General features: G+C 42.1%; 1 protein-coding gene across 1 annotated transcript; it reads right to left on the bottom strand.

The window, feature by feature from the left end:
• Nucleotides 1–8,935: 8,935 nt before the first annotated feature.
• On the bottom strand, nt 8,936–10,832 carry LOC140582844 (E3 SUMO-protein ligase ZBED1-like). The gene is made up of 2 exons (XM_072707238.1): nt 10,423–10,832; nt 8,936–9,931 (listed from the first exon to the last, which is right to left on the bottom strand). Exons 1-2 carry the CDS (start codon nt 10,830–10,832, stop codon nt 9,271–9,273), a joined length of 1,071 nt encoding a protein of 356 aa, XP_072563339.1. The 3' UTR covers nt 8,936–9,270.
• Between the last annotated feature and the right edge of the window lie 4,565 nt (nt 10,833–15,397).

Raw genomic sequence — 15,397 nt, 5'->3', positions numbered from 1 at the left:
CATGGTCTGGATTTTTACTTTTGGACCTGAACTATCCACCTCTGTTGGAATGGATATTTAAAATTCTTTAATCTTGCTTTGGTGCTCTTAAAGGTTGGAGGAATCACACCCAGATTCAATTATTCCTACAAAACTCAGAGTGAAGTGAAGAAAACATTATATGAGCTAGCTTTCAAGGTATTAGTATTTTTGAAACTTAATGTCTTGGCAAGTGCATGTACCATGGTAACAGTGCTAGCAGATTGTATCCAGGCCTATAATTGTTCATGACTTCCATTACTGCATCATCATCATCTGTGTTACACTCTGCATTGATGTGAACAGTGCCTCCCATATCCTCTGCAGAATACACCTTTCATCTGTGTCTTCTTGCCACTCTTGACAGGGCATCCCCGTTCCTCGCCATATGCTCCATCCATATGCCATCGAGGAGTCGGATATGTCATCACAAATTTATTATCAAGTGCAAATTAAGGAAAAGGTCTGTATTTTTTATCTGCTCATTTCCCCCATTAGGCAACAGATCAGAGGCTGATAGGTCATCATTGTCTTTTGGTGTAGACACAGAAATGCGTGACCTTGGGACATGGGAGAGATTTGGAAGGGGATGGTTTGCTGAATGGTTTTCTGCTACTTTATTTAAGTTATTGCATCACTCTCTTTGAGGGCATATGTAAAATGGACAAAAGCTGGACAAAACCAAACCAGTGCTACAGATTTAGAGATTTTTAGCTTGCATACAAAAGGACAAATGCTAAAAAGGTTTAAATTACTCATTTTTAACAATCTCTGATCAGAATCTCTGATTGTTTTTGCATTGTTGATTGTTATTGTATATATGGGTAGCTAATGCTAATTTAAACGTTAAATGATATCAGTCAATGGCAGAAATACTATTCTGTAGAAAATGTATTGTATGTGTAATATGACTTGCAAACAGGGTGATGATGAGAGAAAACACTTCAGTTTCAGTCGATCTCAATCCAGTCCATTTTTTGAACATGCCCATACTTAAAATTATTCAGTCAAATTAAGGACCAGATTAGATCATCACAAGGTAGCAAATACTCAGACAATTTTGATGTTCTCAGACAATTTTGATATGTTGATATTTTCTTTTAAATAATGAATCCTGTGAAATGCAGCCGTTATAATGGTTGCCCACAGAGTACCCATGGTAAGGATGGTCTTAACATGCTATAATATTTTTGGGTGCTGGTTTAAACCCTCACCAGAAATACTGTTCTGAAGATTAGCTATTAAATGCATGTAAAAGACATTTGAGAATCTAATCAAACACAAGTACTAAAAATGAAATGGTCGATCCAAATGGAAAATGAGCAATACAAAAAAAAACTATATAGATCTGGCATGAAAACTAATGCTAAGTTGCAGTGTGTGTATTGGCATTTTTTTTAACTGTGTGCGTACCAGAACAAACAGTAAAATGCAGTACAGTTGGAGCACTGCAGTCAGAATTCAAGAACCATATGCACTGTGAACCGAAACAAACCAGCCAAGCTAACATGAAAGCCATAAATCCCAGAGCTGAGTGGAAACACAAAGGTGCAATGTAGCATAGCTTTCGTTTTTGACTCTAAAGCTTGTCCTAATCCTCCTTTTTCTCCCTCAAGTCCTGCCCCCACCCCAGTCTTAAAGGGGGCCCTCACCGAACCTGAATGGCATTAATTACCTCCTATTATGAGGGCTCAGATGAAAGGAACATGGCACTTTGCCACTATGACTTGGTAGTTGGAGACAAAGGGAGGCTATGGATTGTTGGCAAGCCTTGCTGACTTCAAACTGAGATAAGAGGGGTCTTCCACAATGGCTCTTAATTTTTTAGTTAACCTCCAGAGTTTATAATTCCAGCAGGCTGATCTGCTCCCCTTTTGTTTGGCCTCTCCATGCTACGTATAAGCAGCAGTACTTTTAATTGAAGTTGTAGGGTGTAGCACTCGCCATGCTGGGGGGGTTCGGGTTTCCCCTAAGACTCAGACTGTTTTTCTTCTGGGATTACTGTTCTTTCTCTGAAGTTGTCTTGGAAGCTGGAGGTTACTACAGCAGCATATTAGGGGCAACAAGTTCCCCCGGATGAGCCCGAGTTGTCGCTGGCGTGTGAACACTGACAGCCTTTGTGGTGCTGTTTCCCTTTCTGGAGAAAATGCTTGTAGGAGAATTACCAGCAGTGGAATGTAGATTTGCTAATTGCTAAGTGACTGAAAATAATAGTGGCTGGGGATACAATGCCTGTTTCCAATGATTAACCTCCCTTTGAGCATGGATGAATACCCAGCGGCTTGTCTATCTCCGTGTTGCCATTAATGCATATATACTGTACATACATTCTATTAAGTGGTGATGGCATAGTCAAATTCTAGGCTGTTTAAATTATGCACTAATTAACTGTTTCCTCCCATGAAACAGAGCAGTATTTAATGTCTCTTGTAGAAAGAATGCCTCAAATTTTCTCTGCTGTTATTACTGCTAAAGGAGGTTACTTTGATGAATCAAAGATATGACATTTTCTTACTAATAAAGGTACTGAAATGGTGAACACACTGTAAATTTATATGTTAGCAAAGAATATTGAGTGTATTTTTAGTAAACATGGAGTGAATAACATGCAAATACCCAGCCTTAATCATAAGTAACCAATCAAAATATGAGACTTTTGGCATTTTTAGTTTTTTGATTGCATTCACAGATCTTTGTGGGGACCTGCAAAATGGTCTCCACAACATTCCCACAATGTAATATAAACATAATCCACACACACACACACACACACACTTAGTGTGAATTGTCCACACATATCAGTGAAGACCTTGAACAGCACGGAACCCAAAATTTCATTATGGCTCTTCTCAAACAGCCGGCTCACTAAGAAGCAATATTTTTATTCTCACAAGTTTCCATCTATTGCCAACGGATTTAGATCAAGCTTTCATGCACATATTTGTTTATTCTCTTATGTCACACAGAAATTGATTTAATCTCAGGGCACAAGACAGGGCACAACTTGTACAGGATTCCAGTCCACTTTAGAAAACACCCACAGTCACATGATAGGGACAATTTAGAGAACCAATAGAATTCAGATTTACAAATATCATTCTTACTGAAATATCTCTCATAGTTATCCACCTGTTCGTATCAGTAGAAAATTGTTCTTCTACAGCATTAAATAGAAATAGCTCTTCAGACAAAATCATTATATGTATATCTAGACCAATTGGACGTTTCTGTTTGTTACAACACCCTTGGGTAAATGTTACATGTTAGAGAGAAATAGCAGACATTTCTTCATCTGGAACAGCTCTGCACAAACTTGGGAGTACACCTCAAGCATATTTGACTTATTTTTGAATGTCTCTGTGCTAATCATCGCTTTTTGGCTCCATAAAAACTCCACTTATGAATTCAATAAAGAATAGCATTGCTGTATCTGCAGAGACCCTCAGGCAATATTCCGGATTGTGTCTAATTCCAGTTTTGGACACAAAAATAATGACTTTTAACACACAATCCTCTGACAGTGACATGCTGAATCGTGGAGGGATAACATTCACAACAAGTATCAAAGTCAATCTGCAAATATAAACCAAAGGTAACAGAAAAGAGCTTTGCATCCTCATTCATTTGTGTTCTTTGGTGTGATGTTTTACCTGGGAGAAGCCTATTCTGAATCTGAGAATTCTCTCAGAATTCTCTTACTCTCTCGGTTTTTCCTTACCTCTCTGAGATGTGGGTTTATCTTTTCCAGGCTGCAATCATGGGGTTCACTGAGTCAGCGTATTGTGTTGCTCTAGCCAATTTATTCTGCAAGGAAAGTCTTTGATCCAGTGTTGGATCTTCTCAGGGCTGTCAAACCCAGCACAGAATCAAAATGTTGTCCTTGCACAATAAATTTATAGGAGCTATTCAGTGTGTGGGCTTCCTTTTTGTGAATATGTGCAGTATTTAGTACTGCCTGAATACTACAATAAGGTTGTGCATGAACATCTGTCATTATATCAGGGTTCCCGCGGGGTCTTAAAAAGTCTTAAAAAGTCTCAAATTCAGAAAGTTAAATTTAAGGCCTTAAATTTCATCCTAGGTCTTAAATTTAATTTACCTAAGTCTTAAAATTCTTACCTCGTTCATTCCCAAAAAGCGTTGTCCGCAGAAAATAAAATAGTTAAATGCTGTAAAACTAATCCGTTGGTTGTGTTTTCTGCTCTGCACCGGTGTCTGCGTGGTAATAAAACTACAAACCCAATTGCGTGATCACTGCAGCTAGGCAAACAAACAGTTTGAGAAGGGTCTGGCTGCAGAACGTGCACTTTCAGCCACTGACGTCAGGTGCATGCCCAGCCACAACAGGAAGTGCAGGGGAATCAAGCGCTAACTTAGTTAATGAGGCCAATGTGAACAGTATGTTGTTTTATTATTTGTATTACTGAATGATATAGTTACAAGTTTATTTCATGCCATACGTTATTGCAATGTAAATGTTTTGATGTAGTGCGTTAGTAACTTTTTTTCTCTGATGACCGGAGGGAATTTTTTCAGTTAAGGCAACTACTATAGCCAATTGGCTCACGTTATCATAAAATAAACACATTTCTACTTTTACAGAGCTTTTACAGAGCAGTTGAAGTTGTGAATGTCTTAGTTTCCAGCATATAGTTTTTAGTTGTTCGTGTGGTCTTGAGGAGAACGTTTCTCGGTCTCCTTATGGCAGGGGTCTCCAACTCCGGTCCTGGAGAGCTACTATCCAGTAGGTTTTCTGTCCCACTTGGCTTCTGATGAGCCACACCTGTTCCTGGTATTTACCTGAGAACAGGTGTGGCTCATCAGAAGCCAGGTAGGATAGAAAACCTACTGGACGGTAGCTCTTCTGGACCGGAGTTGGAGACCCCTGCCTTATGGTAAGGCACAGCAAGTTTTTATTATCGTACACAGGGGTTATTTAATGTGCTTTATAAAAACAAGATTTAAAAAAGTTAAACCAAGACAAAAAAAGGAAAATAGAGATGACAAAAAAGGAAAATAGAGATGACAAAAAACTTATTTGACTGAAAATTGCTTAGAAAATCAGATCAAAAGTCCAGGATGTTATGCCCCGCTCGTCCGCTCCTCCCGTGTGCCACGCCCCCTCGTTAACCCCGTGTGGAATCCCCGTGTTTATCAACTGTTTCCTGTTTTTATTAGTCTAATTTATTTAAGTCTGCCTTAGGTATGTCTTCCCCAGTCCGATCATTGACGTCCGTCTTGCGTTTCTTCGATGTTTCTATTTTGTCTCCCTCACGGCGTTTGTGCTGCTTCTCTGCCGAAAGGCGTGACACAGTAAAAGTACAGCTAAAAATCAGACAGTTAGAGATTTTAAATTATATCACAATGTTTTTTTTGATTATTTTTTTTAGGATGGTATCTCTTATCTGAAAATAAACACTTGATTCCTGTGGCCTGTACTACGAAGCCAGGTTACTGGCTTATCGGGGTAAATTGTCGGATTTAAGGTAGTCTGGGCAAAATGTAAGTGAACGAATATGAAGCCGATTTAAACTGTGGTACCTTAAATCCGACAAGTTACCCCGATAAGCCAGTAACCCCGCTTCGTAGTACAGGCTACTGAGGTCGTGTCCAATGTTTTTTTTTTTCTATCCAGCCTTTATGAAACACAGCTTGATACCTCATGGCATATGTATAAGGTGTGTTACGTATTACAGTTCTGATATATACGATTATTAATGATACAGAATTGCACTGTTTTTTTATTCGATTTTACTCTTTATTCATACACACATAAATATGGTGAGTGTGTGTGTGTGTATATATATATATATATACACACACAGTATATATATATATATATATATATATATATATATATATATATATATACACTGCTCAAAAAAATTAAAGGAACACTTTTTAATCAGAGTATAGCATCGAGTCAATTTAACTTCTGGGATATTGATCTAGTCCGTTAAGTAGCAATGGGGGTTGTTAATCGGTTTCAGCTGCTTTGGTGTTAAAGAAGTTAACAACAGGTGCACTAGAGGGGTAACAATGAGATGACCCCCAAAACAGGAGTGGAGGCCACTGACATTTTTCCCTCCTCATCTTTTCTGACAGTTTTTTTCACTAATTTTGCATTTGGCTACAGTCAGTGTTACTACTGGTAGCATGAGGTGATACCTGGACCCTACAGAGGTTGCACAGGTAGTCCAACTCCTCCAGGATGGTGCATCAATATGTGCCATTGCCAGAAGGTTTACTGTGTCTCCCAGCCCAGTCTCAAGGCCATGGGGGACATTCCAGGAGATAGGCAGTTACTCTAGGAGAGATGGACAGGGCCATAGAAGGTCCTTAACCCATAAGTAGGACCAGTATCTGCTTCTTTGTGCAAGGAGGAACAGGAAGAGCACTGCCAGAGCCCTACAGAATGACCTCCAGCAGGCCACTGGTGTGCATGTCTCTGAGCAAACAGTCAGAAACAGACTTCATGAGGGTGGCCTGAGGGCCCGACGTCCTCTAGTGGGCCCTGTGTTCACTGCCCAGGACCGTGGAGCTCGATGGGCATTTGCCAAAGAATACCAGAATTGGCATGTCCACCACTGGCGCCCTGTGCTTTTCACAGATGAGAGCAGGTTCACCCTGAGCACATGTGACAGAAGTGAAAGGGTCTGGAGAAGCTGCTGAGAACATTATGCTTCCTGTGACATTGTTCAGCAAGATCATTTTGGTGGTGGGTCAGTGATGGTCTGGGGTGGCATATCCATGGAGGGACACACAGACCTCTACAGGCTAGACAACGACACCTTGACTGCCATTAGGTATCAGGATGAAATCCTTGGACCCATTGTCAGACCATACGCTTGTGCAGTGGGTCCTGGATTCCTCCTGGTGCACGACAATGCCCGGATTCATGTGGCGAGAGTATGCAGGCAGTTCCTGTAGTATGAAGGAATTGATACATTTGACTGGCTCCCATGCTCGCCTGACCTAAATCCAATGGACCACCTCTGGGACATTATGTTTTACTCCATTCAACGCCACCAGGTTGCACTTCAGACTGTCCAGGAGCTCAGTGATGCCCTGGTTCAGATCTGGGAGGGGATCCCTCAGGACACCATCCGTCGTCTCATTAGGAGCATACCCTGACATTATCAGGCATGCCTACAAACACGTGGGTGCCATACAAACTACTGAGTACGATTTTGAGTTGCTGCAATGAAATTTGTATATATATATACATACTGTCACGGTCCGCTCCATTCGATCCCGATGTGTGCCACGCCCCCTCATTATCCACGTGTGCTTCCCCGATCGTGCCCAGCTGTTCCTTGTTATTTTGGACCAGCCTACCGGATCATTTTTTCACTTAGATTTTTGGGGTGTCTTTGAATTCAACACTCTGTAGGTTTATCATTTTCATTTCCATCAAACGATGTGGCATTCTTTCGTTCCTAACACATCACCCAGTCCATATCAGTATAGATATACAGCATGATTTTTTCCCCCATTGAGATCTGATGTGTTTTCAAAGCGTTCCTTTAATTTTTTTGAGTAGTGTATGTGTTGTATCAGGTGGGCGAGCGAGCCGGGAAGCAGGCGAGGCAAGCCGAGAATGCAGGCAAACGGGGTTTATTCGTGTGGACAGGACCAAGACACCAACAAACATTAATGACGGATCTGGGGTAACGTACTCAGACGCGGACTAAATACAGAAGACAAGCCAAAATAACAAGGAACAGCTGGGCACGATCGGGGAAGCACACGTGGATAATGAGGGGGCGTGGCACACATCGGGATTGAACGGAGCGGATCGTGACAGGACCCCCCCCCAAAACACACCTCAGGGGAGGCGACAGACAAGATGAGGGAACAGGACCTGAAAGACAAAAAGCAAGACCATCAACCAAAAACAGGGAACAGAACAGAGACACAGAACATCCTGCGGCCAGAGCTGAGGGCGTGGCTGGCGTGCCGACAGAGGAGCCGGGCTGGAAGGGCAGGACAGAAGAGCCGGGCTGGACGGGCAGGACAGAAGCGGCGGCCTCAGGCAGAGCCGCGGGTGTGCGGCCAGCAGGGGGTGCCTCTGCGGGCACCTCAGGCATGCGGCCAGCAGGGGGCGCCTCTGCGGGCACCTCAGGCATGCGGCCAGCAGGGGGCGCCTCTGCGGGCACCTCCGGCACGCGGCCAGCAGGGGGCGCCTCGGCGGGCGCCGTCGACGCACGGCCAGCAGGGGGCGCCTCAGCAGCTGCAGGGACCGCAGGCAGGACGAGCGGGTCAGGCTGGACCAGCGGTGCTGTGGGCAGTGCGGTGGCAGCCGCAGGCATTGACCTCCGGTTGGTGAAGCCAGTAAAGCACCTCGCGGAGCAGATTGATGCGTTGCTCCTCGATCGGTGGAGGTGCGTTGGAGAGATCCGTCATTGTGTTATATCGGGCGGGCGAGCGAGCCGGGAAGCAGGCGAGGCAAGCCGAGAATGCAGGCAAACGGGGTCTATTCGGGTGGACAGGACCAAGACACCAACAAACATCAATGACGGATCTGGGGTAACGTACTCAGACGCGGATTAAATACAGAAGACAAGCCAAAATAACAAGGAACAGCTGGGCACGATCGGGGAAGCACACGTGGATAATGAGGGGGCGTGGCACACATCGGGATCGAACGGAGCGGACCATGACAGTATGTATATATATATATATATATATATTAGGGCTGTCAAATGATTAAAATTTTTAATCAGATTAATCAGAATTTTCAGTGGATTAATCAGGATTAATCATTATTTGCAACTACACCTGAATCCTAACCATTTTTTTTTCTGAAATGCATACCAAAAGATAAATAACAGGACACAGATACATAATTTTCATATTATGTCTGTTTATTGACACAGTCAAATAATGGTGGTTTACATCAAGCTGAAACATACTACACACCATAATATTTTTCTTTGCAATGTCCCACCGCTTCCTCTTTGGCATTCCTCTAAACCAGGATGTACAATTTACAGTATTCAATTGAACAGAAAGCAATAAATGTAGTCAAATCATAACAGTGGCCTACCACATTTTTATCATGCACAATTTGAGTCATCTGTTGTGTTTTTGTGTGGGAAAAAAATATTTTCAATAAAACTTTTGAATCAAACCAAAAGAACAATCTTTTACCTTTACCTCCATTCTTTAATCCAGTTGCTCAAGCAAGCCTAACTACTATAACATGTTGCACTGAAACTGGTCTTTTTGTTTGCACATCACCTTTCAAATCTACTGAGCTTTATCATCTTTCAGCCAGTTGCTGAGGCAAACTAACTTGTTCACATTTTCCGAAAGTAAAGCTGACCTTTTCTTGTTCACAATGTGACCTGCAACTGAGAAAAGTCGTTCACAGGGAACAGTGGTTGCAGGAGAGGCTAGATATTTGTGAGCTAGTGAGGCCAGCTTCTCATGGGCTCCTGAATGAGATGCCCACCACCTCAAGGGGCAGTCCTCCAATTTAATGGTGGACTCTGCTCTGTACCTGTGTATGGCAGGTTGGACCTCTTCATGTTCTGGTTCTGAATCTGAGCACATTTGCAGAAGGCTGATTTTCTTCCTGGGTGGGCCATCATCATGTGTCTGTGAAGACTTTCTGGGTGATTCTTGTTGCAGCATTCCTTCAAGTGTGGTCCACACCTCTTCCCTGTCTGTCTTGGGCAGGCATTTCAAGTCTTTGAAACGAGGATCCAATACTGTAGCAATCTGGAGCCATGCATTGTTGAGCTGTTCTTGACGGGATGCTAGGTCCTCCTTGAACTTGGTCTTGAATCTCACCACATATGCAGGGTCCTCATCACAGGCTTCCATCTTGAGACGCAAGTGGCAGAGAGAAGGTAGTACCACAGAACAGGAGACATAGGCCTCCCCACCCAGGAGCTCAGTTACATACCTACACACACACACACACACACAGACAGAGACAGTGTAATATTAGAACAGAGGTTAGCAACATATACTTATTATTATTATTATTATTATTATTAACATTATTTTTTTACATACATACTGTCACGCCCAGCTCCGTCCGATCCTCGTGTGTGCCACGCCCACCTCGTTACCTTGTGTTAATCCCGGATTGTCATCACCTGTGTCCTGTTCCTTTTGACTTGTCTAGTGTATATTAGTCCGCGTCTCCTACTGTCTCCCAGATCCGTCATTGTATTGTGATGTTTCGTGATGCTAGTTGGTGTGTGTTCATTGTCTGCCCTGCTAGTCCTATTAAACCCCGTTTGCCCGTATCACCGACTGTGCTCGCCTGTTTCCCCGCTCGCCTGTCAGCACGCAACGTGACACATACATGTTATTGATATTTAACTTGGTTTAATTTATTCCAGAAAATAATCAAGGCAATGTTATTTGATAGGCTACAGACTGATTTACCTGCATGGCTCTAGAAGTGTCTCCAGCCTCTGCAGTTTATCCCACTCTGCTGCGGTCGGCAAAACGAGTTTGTGCTCCTGATTGTCCAGGGCTGCGATGACAGCCTCTTTATTGCTGCTCAAGCGCTTGACCATTTCCAGCGTCGAATTCCAACGTGTTGGAACATCCTGGATCAATGGCTCTTGCTTCTTTCCCAGGCTGACTTGTTGTGCTTGAAGCTCCGCAGCATTTGCTGGGCTGTGCTTAAAATGACCGACAACTTTGCGAGCCTTGACCAAAGCATTCACAAAGCCGCTGTCAGCAAGACTCACGGTGACACTTCTCTGCAACATGTGAGCGACACAGTTCATGTGTTCATAGCGTGTAAGTCGAATTGCGGCAACCATGTTGCGTGCACTGTCAGTCATCATTCTTTTTATATTTGAATCCGTCCATAGGCCGACCTTGCTCCATCTCGCCTTTAGCTCCCCAACCACTTTCCTGACAAATAATTCGTCACACTGCGCATGCGTGAAATGCGTTAAAAAAATTGACGTAATTAACAACAAAAAAATAATTAACGTCGTTAACGCGTTATTTTTGACAGCCCTAATATATATATATATATATATATATATATATATATATATATATATATATATAGTGATCCCCCGCCTATCGCGGAAGTTACGTTCTAGACCCATCAGCGATAGGTGAAATTCCACGATATAGAAAGGCCATATACATAAACTTTTTTATAGTTTAAGCCTTAAAATACCATTCCCACATGCTTTAAACATATGTGAACTTATTAAAACGCACTTTGTAAACACATATGATATGTGGATGTTGGGCTAAGGATATGGGTGACATAAAATATGAGAATTTCTGGTATCATTTGAATGTGTCTAGCAATGCATCGTGTTGGTCTTAAATTTTACTCATAATGGTCTTAAAAGGTCTTTAAAAGGTCTTAAATTTCACTTACTGAAACCTGCAAGAACCCTGTTATATACAAGATACATTTTAGTACATCACATTTCTTGCATTTAAAACATCATTTTAATACTAAGTAGACGAATTTCCCTCTTGGATAAATAATATTCATCTAATTTAATCTAATACACAGCTGTGTTGTTGTTGGTATCATATAAAATTGCATATATGCGCCTATCACGTAAACATATTACTTAATTAGCAGACATTTTGTATAAATGACTGTACAGGAGTAAAGAAATTACTGTCAGCTAGTCCCTTGAGCAATAAGTCTTAGGAGTCTCGCTCAAGGGCCCTATGGTGATGTGGTTACAAACCCATGTCTTTCTGAAAGAGGCACAAACCTCTAACCTACTGAGCTGCACACATTACACTGCAATTCACTCTGTGGTCAAAGGAATGTTACTCATTTTGTTTGTTGTTTGACTTTGTGACGTCATATCTGGGATCCAGGTAGTCTTCCTGATAACGTAGTGCAAGCTGAATCCTTGGGTTCCTTTAAATCAGAGCTAGATAAGATTTTAACAACTCTGAGCTATTAGTTAAGTTCTCCCCAAGCGAGCTTGATGGGCCGAATGGCCTCCTCTCGTTTGTATAGTTCTTATGTTCTTATGTTTTTAAAACATATGACCATTCATATCACTGCTATTATCTTCGCCAGACAGAAAGGGACTGGGAATGTGATTGAGCATCCAAAAAGGCAGTAAAACAAATAAATAATAGAAAAAAACGACAAAGCAGTAGATACTCTAATAACTTCAGCTGTCTGCTATCACACTACAGTAATTACATACTGCTCTCTGTGCTACTCCAATGAAACACGCAGCATGTTATTCATGCCAGATTCACCACACTGCCCTATGTAAATTTAATAAAGGTACCTTTAAACACAAATGTCACATTCACTAAGCCTAGGAGCTCATTTAGATCTTATTCTCCATTTATCTGAAAACTTCACCCTTTTTTTCTCAAGACATATATAACATCCATCACTATAAACAAAAACTCAAAGCTTGCATTCATTAACACAAAACATACACAAGACTTACTGAAAAGCTGTTTATTATATGATGGTTGGCCCAAAGAACATCCACATAGAGAAGAGGTTGGAATTTCATAGCTCCCCATCTTTACAATAGTAGACGTAATCCAGTCAAAGAGATCAAAGCTTCAAATGAGCACCATTTTCCTTGTCGGTCCTTAGTATGGACGGTCAGCTTCTTATTTATTCTGGAATTCATGTGCATGTACAGTATGCTGTGTGTGAGTGTCTGTAGCTAAATGTATTCAGTTACACCTTAAGGCCGATTTGTTATGACGCAGGTTCCCTGGAATTCAGATTAATGGGTTTTGGACTCTGTCTGTGGTATTTTGGAGACAATGGTCAATGCTATTATTAACTTTTGTAGGAATAAAGGACCAACCTGGATCTCCTGACATGGATGATCTGGAATGAGGAAGGCATGAGTCAACCAAGCAGCTGGCTGTTTCTGATAATGCTTTATCTGCACAAGTAAAAGCACTCAGTGATCTCCAGAACAATTCCCCAACAGGCCACTAACCCGCCCCCTCTCGCCCCCCCAAAACAGATAATGCAGAAAGTGTCCCGTGATCTTTCTGGGGGTCCTCTGAGAATTTTTTGCTGCCAGTACAGTATTGTTAAAGAGTTGACTGTTTCACGAAAAACACTGAAATAAGATTAAAGGTGAAACTCAACAACCAACTGTAAAACAAATTATGATCCATCCATACAACTTCACACTCTCCTCATTTTTCCATTTGTACATTTATGTTCTTGCCAATGACGATGCTTAATTTTGATTGAGTTCATTGATCAGGCCCTTAACAGATCATCCAAAACTCTCTATGTTGCAGAGGTGGTGGTGGTTGTGGGGGGGGGAGTCAGCTCAGCAGACAGTGCTTGTGATCAGATTGCCGGGCTGGCTGAATTATGTCACCATTTGCCCTATACCATCCCTGAACCATCATGGGTGATGCACACTGGCTGACCCTGTGCTGTGACCCCCATGCTTGCTCCCACCTGTTCACCACATGCACAATTATTAGGGAAGTATGTATTTCATTTGTATCCTATCTATCCTGTAATCAATACTTTCAGTCCAGATAAATCTCCAGTTAACAATAGACTGTTTAAAAATAGAGCATTCTGAGTATTTTGGGCTGAGTAGTTTTTATTGGGAACAAAAGACGAAACTATAGGTACTTCCCTGTGCACAATTATTAAACAAATTACTATTAGTAATGAAATGGGCCAAAAAAGGACCTTGCAGAGAGCAGGAAAAACACACAATAGTAAAGTGCCTGTCACGCTCGCAAGCTGGCGAGCCGGGAAGCAGGCGAACAGAGCCGAACTTACGGGCAAAAGGGGTTTAATCTGGGCAGAATGACGACACACATCGAACATGACATTACACCACAATGACTGATCTGGGGAAGACTGACTGAGACTCGGACTAAATACACAAGACAAGCTGAGGGTAACGAGCAACAGGTGAGAACAATCAGGCAGAAACAGGAGGTAACGAGGTGGGCGTGGCACACACAAGGATCGGACGGAGCTGGACGTGACAGTGCCAGTCAGAGGAATGTAAAACAATAAAAATTGCCAAGCTTTTAAAACATCATTGCCATTTAACTGAGTGTTTGTGGCCAACAACCAAAGAAGATGGAAGAAGCATGTAGAGCAGTGTTTCTCAACCCAGTCCTCCGCGAACACCAGCCAGTCCACGTTTTTGCTCCCTCCCAGCTCCCAGCCAATCAGGAACACCGAATAGCTGGTACAGGTGCGCTGGGAGCTGCGAGGGAGCAAAAACGTGGACTGGCTGGAGTTCGCTGAGGACTGGGTTGAGAAACACTGATGTAGAGAGAGAGAAGAAGACACAAATTAACTGCCAAAGATTTGCATGAAATTAAAGGGGAGACTTTCAGAAACTCTTTGGCATCAAATGCCACCTTTTTTAAGACTGAAATTTTAACAGAATCTCCAGAAATACTAGGTACAGTGTGTTACGTGACACAAAGGCTGAAACATGACCTGCACTCATAAAGCAAACATGCTAAAACATCAGAATTGGGCATGGATACATCTCAAGACTGATTTTACAAAGCTTTGATGGACAGAAGAGATGAGAATGACTCTTGACAGAGCAGGTGGATGGGCCCATGGATGGTCACCTTCTTCAATCTCCAACAAGGTGGTGAAGGAGAACGTGGACTGCAGTTACCAGTGATGAACTTGTAAGACCTTTCCAATTTGCAGATGGTGTAAAAAGTAACCCCATGATCTACTGTCAATTTAGAAGATACCTTCTTCAAAAAATGTTACAAGAAGCAGTCAGGAGTTTTCAAAAAGGTTATGATGTTCATGCAGGATAATGCCCCCTCCCATACAACAAAGTACTCCATAGATCAGCCAAGAATGGCTTGAAAGGTGATTTAATTATGACCAGACCCCCTTCCCCGCCTGACTTAACCCCTATTAAGAACTACTGGGCCTTATTGAAGTGTGAGATTTACCAAGATGGCAAGCAGTACACTTCTCAGAGCAATGTCTGGGAGGTGGTCCTAGCTGCCTCAGCTAATATAGGATGGGATCAAATCAGAAACCTGACTGGTTCAATGGACAACAGGCTCATGAAGGTCATTGAGTACAAAGGTGGCTATATGGGGCATAAAGCTTGGTAAAGTATATAGACTGTATAGGACAGCTAATAGTATATCATTCCATATAGACTGAATAAATAGAAATAAATAATAAATAAATTTATATTATTCCTGTTTCTGATTGCCTAATATTGTGCACACTGATAAGTGTTTATATTTTATTTTTGTTTGGGGGAGAATACTGTAACGTTTTCTAAGTAAAAAAAAAAAAATACCTGTAGCAAAAGAAAACTCATCAATCCACTTTGAAGTTTTGCTAAAAATGAACTTCAGGAATATTTGCTAGTAATGATGCACCCAGTGTATATCTTGTGGA

Source organism: Paramormyrops kingsleyae, chromosome 25 (assembly GCF_048594095.1).
Source record: "Paramormyrops kingsleyae isolate MSU_618 chromosome 25, PKINGS_0.4, whole genome shotgun sequence".
In the NCBI taxonomy this organism is placed as follows: domain Eukaryota; kingdom Metazoa; phylum Chordata; class Actinopteri; order Osteoglossiformes; family Mormyridae; genus Paramormyrops; species Paramormyrops kingsleyae.
This window is presented reverse-complemented; position numbering and strand designations above follow the sequence as displayed.